Below are 19,819 nucleotides of genomic sequence, written 5' to 3'. Positions count from 1 at the left end.
GGCAACTGGTTATTATCAGCAGTGGATAAATATTGTCCATCGCAGGAACTTTTTCAGGAACGGGTTCCCTCTCCCAGCATGCACAATTGTTGAAAAACTTCAAGCTGATTGAAAGACTCAAGGATGACGGTTGTTTCAACACAGGCTTTATGTTAGGATTTGTAGCAAATGTTTATTTGGTGGTGGGATTATCTAGCTCGGGGCGGGACAGAAGCGGTGTCATGTTCATGAGGAAGATGGTCATGAAAAAACACAGAAGTTTGAAAGCGAGCGTTTGAGCGCACCTTGTGAAGCAAACAAGTGCGGGAGATAATAGATTTTTCTTAGATTTAGTGCTCAGAAACAGGCTCTAGGGCAGGGCAACCTTTGCTCTTCTGAGAGCTACTTTTACAAAATGAAAATAACCGAAAGCTACTCATTTTTGGAACGTTTATTTTCACATCTTATTTCCGCTCAAACAAAGGGAATACGCTTGTTTTGCCAGAACATTAACAAAAGGTCGGTATACACAACTCACATTTTGCATTAAAAAAATCAATCAAGTTTACTTAGATAGCCCTTAATCATAAATGTCTCAAAGGGCTGCACAAGCCACAAGCCTCTGGTCCCACTGTCAGAGTTTGTTGGTGACGAACCCCAAAATGCACAGATGGCGGCAGGCTTGGTACAAAATAACATGATTTAATTAAACACTATGGCAAAAAAAAAAAAAAAAAGGTACAAACAAAAGGCGCACACAAGGCGGAGAACAAACTTGGCTATGAACTAAAATAGCACAGAGGCTAACTGTGGACAAGAAACAAAAACACTTACTGTGACACGAAGGAACTATGACATGAGCTGAGTGAACAAAAGTAGACAGAGCTACAACGACAAGTATTATGACAGGTAGTAGTGACAACAAGTATTAGCGACAATGACAATAATCCAGCACTGACTGGAGGGGAAGGCAGGTTTAAATAGCAGTTGGCTGATTGACACCAGGTGTGGCCAGGTGCCAATCAGCCACAGCTGAGGGGAAGCAGCACTCAGGAAGACAATCAGGAAATGAAGACAAAATAAAAGCGCTGACAGAAAATGACAGAGGAAAAACTAAAACTTGACTAAACTGTCAGGGACAAGCCTGACACCCACATCAGGTCAAGAAACAACTCAACCCAGTGGGAACAATGAGAAACATTGGAAAGGATAGCGGATGTGGGGGTGATCGATGCAATGGATGCAGAGTGGATACGGTTAATAATGTGAGAGTCCAGTCCATAGGGAGGTCAGCAGGGGGATCCTCTTGTATGTAGACAAGTCGGGGCGCAGAGACGTCACCAATTTATGCACAGAGGTGTGGTCCAGAATTGGAACAGCTCATGTTTCCTCCGTGGAAACTGATACATGGCCACCTGATAACCTCTCCACACAGGAGAGGGGGGCAAAGCAGCAAAGAGAAGTGGTAGATCAACTGGTCTAAAAAAGGGGTGTATTTTAAGGCGACAGTATATAAATGAGTTTTAAGATGAGACTTAAAGGGGAACATTATCACAATTTCAGAAGGGTTAAAACCATTAAAATTCAGTTCCCAGTGGCTTATTTTATTTTTCGAAGTTTTTTTCAAAATTGTACCCATCACGCAATATCCCTAAAAAAAGTTTCAAAGTGCCTGATTTTAACCATCGTTATATACACCCGTCCATTTTCCTGTGACGTCACACAGTGATGCCAATACAAACAAACATGGCGGCTAGAACAGCAAGGTATAGCGACATTAGCTCGGATTCAGACTCGGATTTCAGCGGCTTAACACTGTCTGATAAGATAATTACTAACAACTATGAACGAGGTTTACAGAATATGAAATACATTTGGCAACAACATGCACTTCGAGAGTGCAGACAGCCCATTTCAGGCGCGCTAAGAACATATATTTTTCCACGATTTCAGCACTCAGGTTAACCATACCTAAATAGACACAAAATACTGCATTACACAAGACTATCCGAATGTACTCGAATGATTGAAAAAAATAAATGTTTTTAAGCTAAATTATTGGTAAACACAGTTTATGTATAATAATTTACGTAAAACCGCGAGTAATGAATAAAGTTTACATCAATTGATATATTCTGTAGACATACCCTCATCCGCTCTCTTTTCCTGAAAGCTGATCTGTCCAGTTTTGGAGTTGATGTCAGCAGGCCAGGGAAGCTAGGGTCGATATTCTTCTCTTGATCATCTTCGGTGGCATAAGGGACGGTGTGAGCCAAGACATCCAGGGGGTTTAGCTCGCTCGTCTGCGGGAACAAACTGACGCCATTGCTTGCCGTGCTACCGAGGTCCGTTGTCCCTGAATAGCTCACACACTCCGGCAGATTCAATGGGGGTCTGGCGGCAGATTTCTTTGACTTTATCGTTGGAAATGCATCTGCTTTGAGTGTCGCAGGATATCCACACATTCTTGCCATCTCTGTCGTAGCATAGCTTTCGTCGGTAAAGTGTGCGGAACAAACGACTGACCATTTCGTCGGCTTTCCCCACAGCCTCGTATTTTGGACAAATTTCGTCCAATTTCTTGCCACTTTCGCATCTTTGGGCCACTGGTGCAACTTGAATCCGTCCCTGTTCGTGTTGTTACACCCTCCGACAACACACCGACGAAAGTGAGAAAATGGCGGATTGCTTCCCGATGTGACGTCCGCGAGCGAATAATAGAAAGGCGTTTAATTTGCCAAAATTCACCCATTTAGAGTTCGGAAATCGGTTAAAAAAACATATTCTCTGTTTTCTGCAACATCAAGGTATATATTGACGCTTACATAGGTCTGGTGATAATGTTCCCCTTTAAATGCTTCTACTGAGGTAGTATCTCTAACTGTTACCGGTAGGGCATTCCAGAGTACTGGAGCCAGAACAGAATATGCTCTAAAGTCTGCAGACTTCTTTAAGGCTCTGGGAACCACAAATAAGCCAGACTTCTTGGAACGCAGATTTCTGGCCGGGACATATGGTACAATACAATCAGCATTATAGGATGGAGGTAGACCGTTTAGTATTTTATACGTAAGTAATAAAAAATCAATAAAATTTGTTTTCGTCAGGCTCTTGTATTTCGGTATGCATTTCTTTACGGTTACATTTTTTTTTTGGTATCACTAATAGAGCTACCTTGAAAAAAAAAATAAAAAATGTTGTAATAGTATGACTGGCAAGATTTAATTAGACTTTAATTAGGAGGCAGATCTCTACTCAAACAGTGCGGTCATTGTCTTTGTGCTATTTTGTGATGAATTGTCATTAAATATAGACATATTGTCTTATTTGAACATATACGGTATACAGATATACTGAGAGTTTAAGCAAACTTGTTGAACCTTTGATGAGCTACTCTAAATCAGCCGGAGATCTCCACTCTCGGGAGACTTGTTACTACTAAACATACTTGCCAACCTTGAGACGTCCAATTTCGGGAGGTGGTGGGGGGGCGTGGTTGGGGGGGGCGTGGTTGTGGGCGTGGTTAAGAGGGGAGGAGTATATTTACAGCTAGAATTCACCAAGTCAAGTATTTCATATATATACTGTATATATTTGAAATACTTGACTTTCAGTGAATTCTAGCTATATATATATATATATATATATATATATATATGTATTTCTATATATATATAAATAAGAGAAATACTTGAATTTCAGTGTTCATTTATTTACACATATACACACACATAACACTCATCTACTCATTGTTGAGTTAAGGGTTGAATTGTCCATCATTCTCTGTCACTATTTTTCTAACCATGCTGAACACCCTCTCTGATGATGCATTCTGCTTCGTCTCCTTGTTGTGTGCGCAGTTGTGCACTGCACTCTCTAAAAGCCCTAGATTTATTGTCACATATGCATGTACAGTAGATGGCAGTATTGTCCTGTTTAAGAGTGACACAATTTTGCTGTTTACGGCAAACAAACTGCTTTATGGTAGAAGAAAACTTGAATGCTTTTGTTGTGTGTTGTTACCGCGCTGGGAGGACGTTAATGAAACTGCCTAACAATAAACCCACATAAGAAACCAAGAACTCGCCCTCGATCATTCTACAGTTATAACGTGATTGGGCAGGCACGCTGTTTATATTGTGGGAAAGCGGACTAAGGTCCGCATGGAGCTGGAGGGGGCGTGGCCTCCAGCTCCGCCTGAATTTCGGGAGATTTTCAGGAGACAATTTGTCCCGGGAGGTTTTCGGGAGAGGCGCTGAATTACGGGAGTCTCCCGGAAAATCCGGGAGGGTTGGCAAGTATGCTACTATATGTCATTAACATGTCATCAATGTTGCACAATATTGGAGCTCTGACAATAGCAGGCAATGAATGCTTTCAATTCAGATAGGTCAGAGGTCACTGATGTTACTGGTTCACAATGTCTGCTCTAGTCCATCCCAAGGACACCTCATAACTTTTTCTTTTTTTGTGTGTGCGCCTTTAACATGCAAAAATATTGCTTTAAATTAGTTTGACACAATGGATTTAGCTGTCAGATATGCAGCGTATAAATATATGAATACTTTCCCCGGCTCTCTCTCTCTCCCTCTCTCTCAGGGCCAAAGACGAGACTCCAGAAGCCATCGAGGGAGAACGATTTATTACGCTCCACGACGGCTCATTACAAATATCCAGCACGGAAAAGGAAGACAGCGCCGAATACGTCTGTGTTGCCGATAACAGCGAGGGCAAGTCGTCTATCACCGCTGTGCTGGCTGTGAAAGGTATCACAAGAAAATAAGTAAATTGCTGAAGCATTAGTAGACAAGATTGCTCTTAAAGGGCCATGCGTGTGACAAATTAACTTATTGCCAAGAGTTTTTTTTTTTTTATGGTTGAGAGTTAAATTAGTAAATTAGCTTAAGGGATGACAGGGCCTTTGGAAGGTAGCATGGTTAATGACTTTTTTTTTTTCCCAGACTGCAAGGACTAATGATGGGATGGAATTAAACTAATTGCGATGTTTTATTGAGTGTTTCACTACAGGTTTGCATGGTCTTATGTGGTTCTGTCACTGATCTGTTGATAGAACCTACACAAATTGTAAATGGGCCTCAGGACATGCAGGTCATCAGCGGGACCACGGCTCACCTGACGTGCCAGGCACAGTACGATGAAAGTCTGAAGGACTCCTTTCAGACGGTTTGGATCAAGGATGGGGAGAAAATTCAATTTTCCTTAGAGGAACCTTCTAGGTTTGTGGACGATTTCAAGGTTGTTCAATGCTTAAATGTTTTCATTTATGAATCTATGTACAGAGGCAAGGCAATATGTTTGGTCTCATATTAAATAGGCCCTATTTTTTTGTGACTGTCTAGCTTTTTGGTCTCTTTTTTTTTGTGATTATTGTTTGAGAGTTCTGTCATGTCACAAGATAACCTATCTGTGGGGGTCCCCATTTTGCGTAGATGTCATCTAATGAATGACATTTGAAATTTTACCGCAGATGTATTCCTCGCCCCGTCCTGCTCCGTCATTGATAGGAATGTGATTGCAAAGTTCCCTCGTCATTCTCATGGTCCCCTGTGGTGGACAATGTTAGTGCTGGGCTTGCATGCTGATGTACTAGAATTGAATCCCGGCCGCAGATGTGCCAGAAACATATGCAACTTTATGGTTTAATTGCACACAAAAAAGAAAAGAAAAAAAAGATTACTGAACAATATATTTCCCATGAAGTTGTTTTAGTTCAAAACATGCATGAAATTAAATTCAAGTTTGATTAAAATAGAATGACAATTGTGTGGAAAAAAAAGTTGTAATGGGGGTCTTCAGCATTGGCGTTGTTAGGCCTATTTTAGGGGGGCTCAAGCCCCTCTAAAATATTCTTAAGCCCCCCTAAATAATTTGGTGTTATATATATGTATATATACATATATACATATTTGTTTTTTATTTTATTTTTTTACAAATACATGCCGACATATTCATTATAAAGTGGCCCGAATATGAGTTTAAATAAATTAATCATATAACCTGTCATTATTCACTCAGTTTCCCCTCACTTCATATCGTAAATCATCAAAAATTATTCCCGGGCGCGGCACCGCTGCTGCCCACTGCTCCTCTCACCTCCCAGGGGGTGAACAAGGGGATGGGTCAAATGCAGAGGACACATTTCACCACACCTAGTGTGTGTGTGTGTGACAATCATTGGTACTTTAAGGGAGAGAGCCCCTTTAGTGTGTCGGTATCCAATCCATTCCACTTGTTCATATAGAAAATGCCCACATCACTCAAAATCCAGTCCGCATTTTCTCTGCGACCTTGCCTGCGGTCCTTGGACTTGTTCATACAGAAAATGCCCACATCACTCTTGTAGAATCTATATAAAGTAATATACATTAGTCTAATGTTAAAACAATGAAAAAAACAGTAAATATATTTGTTTTATTGTATTGTTACATTAATAGCTGTTGTATTGTTATAGAATGGCTTGGTAAACATTTCATAGGATTTTCAGAGGGAGGAAAAACCAAGACATTTAATATAAAATGTCAAATTAATAAATACTTTAAAAGAAAAAGAAAAAAAATGGTTAAAAGCCATCGTCCCGGGGAGCATTTCATTTCGTCCCGTGCATTTTTTAAATAATAATGACAATGAATAATTTCTAAGTCTTTGTTAGCCGTTTGTGAAGTTTTGTGCTCGGTACGTTCGCTCGCGTCCTGTGCATCTCCTGGGGGCTAAGCCCCCCCTGTCCTTAAAAGCTAGTGACGCCCCTGGTCTTCAGAATAAAAGTCTGTTTTAGGCCCCAATTTAGTCAGGGCGGCCCTAGAAATAGGTATCTTACATCCAGCTCATTACCTTGTTGAGTCAGGTATTGTTTGCACTGTACCTACAAGCGATGACCTAATCAAATGGCTCTGATGTTTAGGTACTTTTTGAGTGATGGCATGCTGCAGATTATGAACGTGAAACTGAGCGATGAAGGAATATACACGTGCATGGCCATGACTCGTCTGGACGTGGACAACGTCAATGCACTCCTCACAGTGCTTGGTAAGATGCTCGTGTTTGTAATATGGTATCTGTGCATGTATTCAGAAGCATGCGGAAGAATGCTACTTTTAATTTTTGCTTAAATGTCTGTGCCCAAAATGTATTATCGGATCATTTTTTTTCTTTCTTTCCTTTTATTACTGCCTAGCCGAGTGGACGGGAGTAGCATGATTAAAAAAAGCTAACAAAAACAATAAAAAAGACAATATAATGTTGAGGTAACTACATATTAAACTAGGGACCTAGCAAACTACAATGTCTGCATTATTATTAAAAGCTATGAAACACACTTTGTTCCATATTAAGTAAATTTTTCGCACTCCTCCAAATACCAAACAGTCTTTTGATTTACTTTTTGACAATGCCTGTTGCTAATGCAATGGTTTGTTATGACGCACTTAACCACGTCTTTACCTCAGGTTGCACAAGTGAACAGTAAGTGTGTTTTTTCCCTTGGTATGCAGCCTCTTTAAGTAGTTGGTGATACACAAATAGTTTCCATATATAAATGCTACTGTGTCATCATGGAGTGCCAAAAATAAATGAATTAATACATCTTAAAAAATAATTACAGACATTTGTCATTAATCACGTTTTAAATTAAATACATCAGTGTGTTGTTAAGGTAAATTTGTCATTCACTGATTTAATATAAACATATCATTTATTCATATAAATAGTTTATTTATTTCAAGATCAAATTAATTATTTAATTTATCATTTCATTATTTTACAATTGAATTATTTATTTTACACCACACTGTTTTCAAAGACTTCCAAAGATGCAGACTTTAGACCAGGGGTGTCAAACTCATTTTAGATCGGGGGCCACATGTTGAAAAATCTACTCCCAAGTGGGCCGGACTGGTAAACTAACGGCACGATAACTTAAAAATAAAGACAACTTCAGAGTGTTTTCTTTGTTTAAAAATAAAACAAGCACATTCTGAAATTGTACAAATCATAATGTTTTTTTGTTTTTTTTTACACTTACATGTTGTGGTTAATAGTATTCAATCTTTATTTGTCGTTATTTATATTTTCTGAATAAATTATGTATTAATGTTAATTAGTCAACTCATTGGTGTTAATTGTCAATCTATCAATATAAAACAATTACATCAAAATCAAATTACAGTATGTTATTTATGTAGTTTGATCATTTTCCTCGACTGATGTACTAACATCATGGGGTTTATTTTGTACATATGTAGCATCATCTACCAAGATACAAATAATTGCTATTGCGACATCCAGTGGACACATTTAGAACAGCTGTTTCTTTTATTCAAAAATATCAGGTACATTTTTATACTTAGCAAACTCCTCCCGCCGGCCGGATAAAAGCTGTTCGCGGGCCTGATCCGGCCCTCGGGCCATACGTTTGACACCCCAGCTTTAGACCAAAACAATCATTGGACATGATTTGTGTTAGACCCGCCTACTGACTTTGATCAGTGAGTTTGAAAAATAAAATTAATCCTTGAAGCTGCACCATAATTTCATGAAATAAATGCATACACAGTTAAACAATTTACTGAAATACTCAAATAGAGAAATAATTAAATATTGAAAAAAATTAAGTTAAATATGAAATATCATTTTACAATTTAATTATTTGATAACCCATTCAAAAACATGTATTAATTTATTTAAAATTGTGTTAAATTAATAGCACCTTTGAGTCATCAATTTAAAGATGTGTTTACTTATGTCCTTAATGTGACATGTGACATTAAACTGTTGTGTTTGTAATGGGTTATTGTTGCATGTTGCAGATGTCCCTGATGCTCCTCAAAATGTACTTATAACTAAACTTAATAATCCCAGAAATATTAGTCTATCTTGGATACCTGGCAGTGATCACAACAGCTCTGTAATAGGTGAGTGAAAACCTAATATGTGGATGTGTGTGTGTATTTACAGTTTTATATTTTTTATTTTTAAAATGTTAGAGATTTAAAAATATTGGCCTAGTTATATATTTATTTACTTGCAGGTACAGCTTACTTATTAAAAAAGTGTCCTGCGCTTGCCAATTACTTTACTTGCTTAGATTTGTGCACATATGTGATAATCACAATTCATATTATTATTATTAATGTTCCACCAAAATATAGTTGAACCTTCAAAGTTTATCCTACATCATTTCATGAGGATTGTAATTTAATATAAAATAAGGGAAATTGTCATACAAATGTAAAGAACAGTTAACTGAGTATTAAAACTAAATACAAGTGAAATAAAATACATCTAATTACGTGCTTTTCTGGAACATGAAGGGGTTTACAGGACGATGACATATAAAAAATGTAACGTAATGTAAAATATATTAATTAATTGTACAGTATTTATCGTATTGTACAGCTTAGGAGCACCCTTTCACAAAATAAAAATTAAAGAAATGACCCATAAGGTTATCGTTACACTTTTTATCATAACATTTCATGGTACCCTTCTTCTGTGGCGGCATCAAAATAAACATTGGAATAAAAATTAAAAAACAGTCATGTTAATCAGGGGTCTCAAACTCAATTCTCTCTCTCTCTCTCTCTCTCTCTCCATTGTCTTCTATATCGCACTGATTGCCTTCTTCTGACCACGGCGCAGCCATTTGAGTCCGAATTAGCATAAATATTTTAGACAAGCTAAATATTGGCTTTATAAACCACAATGTGAGTGCTAAATGATTATATTTACATCTCCTACTATCATGGCCGTCCCTGACACCCACTCTGTGGAAACAAACCACACCCACACTGCTTGGTGCCTGGTCTGAGCTGCTGTGACTTAGATTACTATAGTAACTAGTATATCATGCAAAAGCTCAGATTCCAACCATTGAAATACTTTGTATAGTTCAAGACTTACGGTCATTTGAAAAAAATCACTGCACATCATGATGGCAGCTACAGTTTCCTTCTTCGAGATCTAAAAACATTTTATGGGAATATCCGGCGGGCCGGATTGAAAATCTTTACAGACCCTAATTTGCCCAGGTCTGCACTAGATGGAGCCTGCGCACCACTAGTGGTACATGTACCACAGTTTGCGAATCACTGCTTTAGAAGATTTGCTGACATCATGCGTGATCATGGTTTGAACTTTGTTTAACTTCCGCGGTTTCATTTCTAACTCCAAACGGAAACACTTTTAGTGACGTTCAACTTTGGAGGTTCTGCTGTACATCCCTATGAATAGGATGCTTATAGTGTGCTTTCAGAAGTTCAAAGGAGTGTGCGTGAGTGCTTGTGATGATGATGATTAAATGTGCACGACCTTGATCTTCTGCATGAATACAGAATTCATTGTGGAGTATGAGGAGAGTCAGTGGGAGCCGGGGAAGTGGAAGGAGCTACACAAAGTCCCCGGTAACCAGGCAACAGTCGAGCTGGCGCTACACGGACATCTTAACTACCAGTTCAGAGTGTACGCCGTCAACGCTGTTGGACCTGGGCCCCCCAGTGAGCCCACTGAGCGCTACAAAACCCCTCCAGCTGGTGAGACCCACTCGCTCGCTTTAATTCATGCTTCCTGCTGTGGTGTAATATAGAGGAAGTTTTCAGTTCTTCTTAAAATGTGTGGGCCAGGCCAGATTGAAACATAATTTCCAGGCAGGGAGCTTGTAGATAGTTTTGAAAAGGTTCAAAGTCCTTGATTAACATCAACAAGTTGTGCAATATTCAGGATCCAACAATCAAACTGTTTTTACAAATCTCCTTAAAGCACCCGATAGGAACCCAGAAAACATCAAAATCCACGGCCATGTTCCTCACCAAATGGATATTGGCTGGGAGGTAAGACATTGTTGAACATGCAAACATACTGTGAAAATATTTCTACAAACGGCATTGATCTCTCTGTAGCCACTGTTACCCGTGGAACAAAATGGCCCCGGCCTGGAGTACAAGGTGAGCTACAGGAAACTCGATGTGGATGACACCTGGTCGGAAAACCTGGTCAAAAGGCACTCCTTCGTTGTGAGCAACACGTCCACGTACATTCCGTATGAGATCAAAATTCGGAGCAGGAACAGCCATGGCTGGGGACCGGAGCCAAAAATTGTGACAGGTTACTCTGGAGAAGATGGTGAGTGACAGGAAATAATGATCCAACTTACCTTTTTAAGTGTCATTCATCACATAACAGAACTAAAATGTGCATAGTTCTTTGAAAAGCAAACATTGATATGACAACTATGGCTTATTGCATATTTATTGTGGACATTCCGAGATACAATTAATCACACTCATGCTATTTTGCGTCAAACCACCGTGATGCTAGATGTAAGCGCTGATGTCCCCGCCTGTGCTGCTCACATCTCGTAAGGAAGAGGTTGCATGGTATTTGCAGAGCTCTGGGTGGGCGTAAGAAACAATGAATCCATCAAGTCAATTGAATGAATGAATGAAATTAGTTTATTTCAGTCATATAATCAACCATTTTGTGTGATCAATTTAACATCACAGATTATACATATTCACAATCATACACATTCACACACAAAAAGAAAAGAAAAAGAATGACCAAAAAAGGAATAGGCTGAAGCCAAGGCTTATATTTGCCTATCCTATACATTCACTGAAAATTAGATTGCCTGGAACATCAACGTTCAAAAAATCAATGGGATGAAAGTAAGATAGTAAGAAGTCCGAGTCCATGGTTCTCGCCCGGAAAAGGGTGGAGTGCCATCTCCGGGTTGGGGAGGAGATCTTGCCCCAAATGGAGGAGTTCAAGTACCTCGGAGTCTTGTTCACGAGTGAGGGAAGAGTGGATCGTGAGAGCGACAGGCGGATCGGTGCGGCGTCTTCAGTAATGCGGACGCTGTATCGATCTGTTGTGGTGAAGAAGGAGCTGAGCCGGAAGGCAAAGCTCTCAATTTACCGGTCGATCTACGTTCCCATCCTCACCTATGGTCATGAGCTTTGGGTTATGACCGAAAGGACAAGATCACGGGTACAAGTGGCCGCAATGAGTTTCCTCCGCCAGGTGGCGGGGCTCTCCCTTAGAGATAGGGTGAGAAGCTCTGCCATCTGGGGGGGAGCTCAAAGTAAAGCCGCTGCTCCTCCACATTGAGAGGAGCCAGATGAGGTGGTTCGGGCATCTGGTCAGGATGCCACCCGAACGCCTCTCTAGGGAGGTGTTTAGGGCACGTCCGACCGGTAGGAGGCCGCGGGGAAGACCCAGGACACGTTGGGAAGACTCTGTCTCCCGGCTGGCCTGGGAACGCCTCGGGGTCCCACAGGAAGAGCTGGACAAAGTGGCTGGGGAGAGGGAAGTCTGGGCTTCCCTGCTTAGGCTGCTGCCCCCCGCGAACGACCTCGGATAAGCGGAAGAAGACGGATGGATGGATGGATGGAAAGTAATTGTTGCTATATTTTATAATGTTCCGTTATTTCACCTTTCAAGGCTTTCTTAAACCTTAACAAAGAACTACATGTCTTCAACTCATCACTGAGCTTGTGCCACCATTTAACTCCTAAAACTGAAATACATTTGTATTTTATATTTGTTCTTACTTTACCTATTTCAAAAATCAATACCACCCATAAATTATATTTTTCTCCTGTTAATTTAAATCACCTAAGAGTACAAGCTGGAAGGCTGTTGTTCTCGACTCGAAACATAATTTCCATTGTTTTTAAAAACAGAATATCTGAAAATGTTAACACATTAGAACTTATGAACAATGAATTGGTAGGTTCAAAGTAGCACGCTTTGTGTATTATTCTAATGACCCTTTGTTGAAGTTTAATTATTGGGTCTATGTTTGTTTTATAAACATTTCCCCAAACTTCAACTCAATGTTAAATATGAAAAAATAAAAGAATAATATAACTTATGCAGACATTTCTTATTCAGCGTGTGTCTTACTTTATAAATAATAGCAATGGATTTGGATATTTTTCCCTTTATATATTCAATATGCGGTGTCCGACATAATTTATGATCAACTATTATTCCCAAAAATTTCGTTTCATATACTCTATCAATTTCCATCCATCCATCCATTTTCTACTGCTTATTCCCTTTGGGGTCGCAGGGGGCGCTGGAGCCTATCTCAGCTACAATCGGGCGGAAGGTGGGGTACACCCTGGACAAGTCGCCACCTCATCGCAGGGCCAACACAGATAGACAGACAACATTCACACTCACATCCACACACTAGGGCCAATTTAGTGTTGCCAATCAACTTATCCCCAGGTGCATGTCTTTGGAAGTGGGAGGAAGCTGGAGTACCCGGAGGGAACCCACGCAGTCACGGGGAGGACATGCAAACTCCACACAGAAAGATCGCGAGCCCGGGATTGAACCCAAGACTACTCAGGACCTTCGTATTGTGAAGCAGATGCACTAACCCCTCTTCCACTGTGCTGCCCCTATCAATTTCCACTTGATTTACTTTTAATTTTGCTTCACAATTTGTCCTTGCACCACTAAACAACATAAATTTAGTTTTCTTATCATATGGTGACTAATCCAGGGTGTACACCGCCTACCGCCCGAATGCAGCTGACATAGGCTCCAGCACCCCCCGAGAGCCCAAAAGGGACAAGCGGTACAAAATGGATGGATCATTTAATGATAACTTATTAATACTATGAGATTGATTGTTGAGTTATCACGTCTTCAAGCAGTTAAGGGAAAGCAGTGCCTCTGCTGGTTGCAGGTTGGTACTGCACTCTGATTATTCAGCTTCAACGACTTCTAAAGAAGAAGAACATTACATCCGCTCTGTGAAGTTGAGCTACACCCACGCAACAGAAACTCCTCAATACAGTGGTACCACTGCTTACCAGTGTCCCAGTACACAAGTTGATTGGTATACAAACCGTCTCTCAGCTAATTGTTCTGCTATAGGCTGCGACCAAACATTTTGGTTACGAGCATCCCCACCGCTAGTTGGCCTAGTGAATGTGGCAGTGAAACAGTAAGATCCGACCTGAACATCCGGTGTCTCACTACAAAATAGGGGTTTTAAATTATACCGGTACTTACAAAGTACCACAGTACTAATGAATCAAAAAAGGTATTATAATGCCTTTGAAAAATACCAGTACTTTTTTTTTTTCATCTACATAATGTGCCGTGACAATGCTGGCATAAAAAAAAACGTTGCATGTCAGTCAACACACGCACACACAGCACTTGCAAGCAGAAAATGTGGAGACAGACGAGGGCGAATGGACGTATTTTGGTTTTAAACCTGACAATGAAGGTGGAAACTATAAACACTGCAGCGCTGCTCCACAAGCAGTGCTTTAAAACATAGCTAGCTCGCGGCTAACGTCTGTTCGTAGTGTTTCAGCTACTTCTAAATCACTAATCCTCGGCTCCATGGTGTCAAATAAACTATGTTTCTTGCAATTATCATCACTGCAGGACAAGGAATAGCTAAACATGCTTCACTACACACCAAATAAAAATACACTAGCTAACCGCTAACAGCAAGCTAGCGCTCTTGAAAGTAAACAAAAGGGTGGCTCTGCACATAAATCAATTGTAACGATATCAAGAACAAGAGCCGTATCTTGTCGATAGTATAATGATTACATCAATATTTTTACCATCACAAAATCTGAATTTCATTTTTTTAAAGTTTCTATTATGTTTATAAACTCAGGAAATAAGTCTCAGGACAAATGAGGACTTTAAATATGACCAATGTATGACCCTGTAACTACTTGGTATTGGATCGATACCCAAAACTTATGTAAAGTATCCAAACATAAGAAAAATAGGTGCTTCTTACATTTCATCAGAAGTGTAGATAGAACGTGTTCAAACACAAAATAACCAAATATTAACAATAAATGAACAAATATAAAATAATACATTTTCTACTGATTGTCCCTCATAATTTTGACAAAATAATACGATGGGAAATTACACAATTTTTACTGCATACGTCAGCAGCCAAATTTGCAGACTTTGTAACCCATTTGCTTCAAATTTTCTAGTATGTTCAATAAGTATCCCCATTTTTTCTTTAATTGCAATAAAAAACACATGTTTAATGTATCCTAAATATTTTTTTGTTAAATTAAAGCCAATATTGTCATTTTTTTGTGATCCCCTATATCTAGAAAAGCCGTACATGTAGCAAAATATTAGTATTAGGACAACCCTACTAGAAAGATAACTTTTTCGTCGAACAATGGGAATGAAGAAAGTGAGTGTGAAGGAGAGTGCTAAGAAGAAGCTAATATGAATTGAAAAACTAAATAACAGAAAAACATTTATGATATGTGCATGTGGACGACTTGGTGAAGCAGTAGGTTTAGTCTGTACCATACAGTAGGATGAGTCGATCACGCCTGCCAAGGGCATGGAAATACTTTTTCAACCTTGGTCATTTACCCATGAAAATATGGAGAAGCTGCTGATGACGTGTTTGACGGATAAGCAGCTCAAAAGAGATACCGTAGAAGTCTGCTCTCCAGGCATAATGCTGTACATTATATTACTTTATAAAAACTACTGAAGTTGTTTACAGTATTGTTTTAATATAATATTAATGATCAGAAGTGTGTTTTTTTTTTTAACTTATATTTTTAAATATACATGTTACAGGTTATATATATATTATTATTGAATGTATCAAATGTGATGAATATTTAATGGACCACAATGGAAACAAGCCTTTTGGCTTTGTGTGCCATCCATTTGCCTTTTTAAAGCATTACATGGATTCAATTCTTTAAGATGTCAATAAACTTCTCAATCAATCAATCAAATATATCAATTTCTAAAGTTCCCCATAACTGATCAGAGAAATGTAGTCAAATGTCCAATCCTGTCAAATCTTGATGTTCTCAACTCTGTCCTCCTTTACCCTGAAGCCTAAATATATCCACAATATTTTTTTTTTTGTGTAATCATTGCCCCACCCTTTCTTCAGTTGTCTTTCGGCATTGTCTTCGGGAAAATGTGTCAGGTTAAGTTATTTTCCTTTTTTACCCCCCTTTTTGCCTGTGCAGTAGTGGCTTCTCTCCCGCCCTCCAGTGCAGCAGGTGGCAAATAACCTTTAGTAGAGCCGAGATCTGAAATGTATGCTTCTGTCTCAGAATCTGTGCGACCTTTAATAGATCACGATGCGTAGGCCGACTGAGGCGCGATGCGGCTGCTTCTAGTGTCTGCTTTGCTTCAATCCTCTCCTGCTTCCACGTAGAGCAGAAAATATGTAGAGTTCTTTTTCAGCTCATGTTTGATGTTTTTTTTTTCTTCCCTTGACTAAATTAAACTGGGAAATGAAAATTTTAAATATACGTGCCTGTTCATGTTATATTTAGTGCCAGCATTATTCCCAATAATTTTCCAGCTCACTGACATTCTTTCACAGAAGTTATAATGTTGATAAAGACTCTGCAAGCTTTGGCTGTTGTGTTGAGACTCTGCAAAGTCTCTGCGGAGTTCCGTGACCCCTCCTTGCGTGTGTCCTGCAGTTCCCACCGCAGCTCCACGGGATATTGCAGTGGAGGTGATGAACACGACTGTTCTGAGAGTAAGCTGGAACCCCGTTCCGCCCGCCACTGTGAGAGGTCACCTCAGGGGGTACCATGTAAGTTTTCATCAAACACTTTGCAGCAACGGTTCGTGTGCAGGAATGCTGAACTTGGTGAGAATCGAAGAAGATGTGCTCACATTCTTTATTTCATAATTTATAACAAGAATGATAACTCGGTGGTTATTTGGAAACATTTACCGTATCTTACACTAACAGATTTTTTTTTCTCATTTGCCAGCAAATTATGGTAATTTTTAGAAGGCCCACACATCATGTCTACCTCAGATTTCATATTTCAATTAAGTCCGTTAAAAGTCACCTAAAAAGGTATACATTTATAGCAGGGCTCCCCAAACTCCATCGTCCAAAATTAAAAAAATAAAAAAAAAAATATATATATATATAAATTATTATTTCTGAAGTGTTCCTGAGCCCATGTGGTGATATCCTTTACACACTGATGTCGCTTGTTGATGCAGTACAGCCTGAGGGATCGAAGGTCACAGGCTTAGCTGCTTACGTGCAGTGATTTCCAGATTCTCTGAACCCTTTGATGATATTACGGACCGTAGATGGTGAAATCCCTAAATTCCTTGCAAAAGCTGGTTGAGAAAGGTTTTTCTTAAACTGTTCAACAATTTGCTCACGCATTTGTTGACAAAGTGGTGACCCTTGCCCCATCCTTGTTTGTGAATGACTGAGCATTTCATGGAATCGACTTTTATACCCAATCATGGTACCCACCTGTTCCCAAATAAAAAATAAATACATACATTATTATTATTATTTTATATTTTATTAAATCTGTCCTTTCTAATCCATTTTCTACCGCTTGTTACTCTCGGTGTCTCCTAGCCGCTCAGACAAATCCATCCATCCATCCATTTTCTACCGCTTATTCCCTTCTGGGGTCGCGGGGGGGCTCTGGAGCCTATCTCAGCTACAATCGTACGGAAGGCGGGGTAAACCCTGGACAAGTCGCCACCTCATCGCAGGGCCAACACAGATAGACAGACAACATTCACACACTAGGGCCAATTTAGTGTTGCCAATCAACCTATCTCCAGGTGCATGTCTTTGGAGGTGGGAGGAAGCCGGAGTACCCGGAGGGAACCCACGCAGTCACGGGGAGAACATGCAAACTCCACACAGAAATTGAACCCAAGACAACTCAGGACCTTCATGATGTGAGGCAGACGCACTAACCCCTCTTCCACCGTGCTTCCCTCAGACAAATCATATTGTCTAAAAATGCATTCTCCCATCAATAAGCTGATATCATCGCGATCAGAATATAATATAATATATATGTTTTATATATATATATATATATATATATATATATATATATATATATATATATATATAGTCAAGGTTTCTGTGGTTTATCCATTATACAGCTCAATACCGCGGTAGAGTGGCATATACGTTAGGTCAGTAAAAAACACAGCGGCTATTTCATCCCTACAAGCCTGATTCGCAGGTTTCCCTGCTCTTCAGGGAAATTTTATATACTTCAATAAAATCCCCCGAAAAGTAGGGAAACGTGTCCTGGGTCTTCCCCGTGGCCTCCTACCGGTCGGACGTGCCCTAAACACCTCCCGAGGGAGGCGTTCGGGTGGCATCCTGACCAGATGCCCGAACCGCCTTATCTGGCTCCTCTCAATGTGGAGGAGCAGCGGCTTTACTTTGAGCTCCTCCCGGATGACAGAGGTTCTCACCCTATCTCTAAGGGATGATGCGTTTGTGAAAATAATGCGCCGCCGTATACATAACATGAGCAATCAATATTACACTACACTATATTCAGTGACGTGCGGTGAGGTTCATGGCTGGTGAGGCACTGACTTCATCACAGTCAGATTTATAAGCATCTGAACCCTAAAGAGTATCTTATTCACCATTTGATTGGCAGCAGTTAACGGGTTATGTTTAAAAGCTCATACCAGCATCAAGGGTTGGAATTGGGGGTTAAATCACCAAAAATAATTCCCGGGCGCGGCGCCACTGCTGCCCACTGCTCCCCTCACCTCCCAGGGGGTGATCAAGGGATGGGTCAAATGCAGAGGACACATTTCACCACACTTAGTGTGTGTGTGTGACAATCATTGGTACTTTTAACTTAACTTTAACTTTACACATACAAACTGTAGCACACAAAAAAGCACACTTAATTAAAAAAACGTTATTATGGTCTTACCTTTACTTATTAGTGCGGGAACAGTGGTGTCCGTGTTGGAGGAGTTGTGAATGAATGAAATATGAAATCCGTGCTGCAGTCTGCAGGTGTACCTAATGTTATGTCCCTGCATTCGTTCACGGCTCCTCCGGCGCGAGCATTGTTGTTTTTGCACTTTTTGGCTTCTTGTTAAGTGACTTTTTTTGGGTGGATTCAGTCTTGCACGTGGAGGGTTTGGGTGTGGGCTTTGGTTGGTGTGGCGCTCCCGTCGAGGGGTGCATTCTGCGGCGGGGGTGCATTAACCGGCACCAGGAGGCGGGATTACTGCGAGCCCCACACAGTGCGTCTTCGCAGCAGTTTTATGATTGCTCAGCACAAGAAATACTTTACACACATACAGTTGGTGACAAAATACACTGTACATTATATACCTCAGCTAGTGTAACTAAACTATGGAAATGTATAATATAGTTCATATAGCAATACGGTCTCACTGCACAGCAGGCCAGCAGTTAGCCGAGTCCGCAATCCATGTTGAGGCACAACTGAGTGACGTGCCTCAACTGGCTGCTGATCACCGCACCGTCTCTTCTCAGTATTTGAACGGCAAATGTGAAAATTCAGCGATTTTGAATACAAATAATCTAAAACTGGTGAAGTTAAATGGAAAATAACTTTATAGTATAATCACTAAATACATATAACAATTTAATTTTTTTTTTTTCTTTTTACATTTTTTTTCTTTCCTCACCTGCCTCTAGTGACCGCACATCACTGACTATATTACACTAGTTCACTACATTAAATATATACTTGCCGGCAGTAAGTCGGACCCGTTTCCAGTGGGGGTTGGACTCCGCCAGGGCTGCCCTTTGTCACCGATTTTGTTTACAGCTTTTATGGACATAATTTCTAGGCGTAGTCGGGGCATTGAAGGGATCCGGTTTGGTGGCTGCAGGATTAGATCTCTCCTATTTGCAGATGATGTGGTCCTGCTGGCTTCATCTGAACAAGATCTTCAGCTCTCACTGGATCGGTTCGCAGCTGAGTGTTAAACGGACTGGGATGAAAATCAGCACTTCCAATTCCGAGTCCATGGTTCTCGCCCG

At 40.1% G+C, this 19,819-nt stretch overlaps 1 protein-coding gene across 1 annotated transcript in view; it reads left to right on the top strand.

Annotated features, from left to right (window-relative positions):
* LOC133616908 (neural cell adhesion molecule L1-like protein) overlaps positions 1-19,819 on the top strand; it is a 161,900-nt gene that overhangs the window by 41,143 nt on the left and 100,938 nt on the right. The window contains exons 13-20 of the mRNA XM_061976487.1: positions 4,579-4,745; positions 5,051-5,216; positions 6,899-7,023; positions 8,802-8,906; positions 10,326-10,523; positions 10,750-10,820; positions 10,890-11,112; positions 16,470-16,585. Of these exons, the coding sequence (XP_061832471.1) occupies positions 4,579-4,745; positions 5,051-5,216; positions 6,899-7,023; positions 8,802-8,906; positions 10,326-10,523; positions 10,750-10,820; positions 10,890-11,112; positions 16,470-16,585 (1,171 nt within the window). The remainder of the gene's footprint in view (positions 1-4,578; positions 4,746-5,050; positions 5,217-6,898; positions 7,024-8,801; positions 8,907-10,325; positions 10,524-10,749; positions 10,821-10,889; positions 11,113-16,469; positions 16,586-19,819) is intronic.

Source organism: Nerophis lumbriciformis, linkage group LG01 (assembly GCF_033978685.3).
Source record: "Nerophis lumbriciformis linkage group LG01, RoL_Nlum_v2.1, whole genome shotgun sequence".
In the NCBI taxonomy this organism is placed as follows: domain Eukaryota; kingdom Metazoa; phylum Chordata; class Actinopteri; order Syngnathiformes; family Syngnathidae; genus Nerophis; species Nerophis lumbriciformis.
Note: the sequence above shows the minus strand (reverse complement) of the source record. Positions and strands in the feature narration are given on the sequence as shown.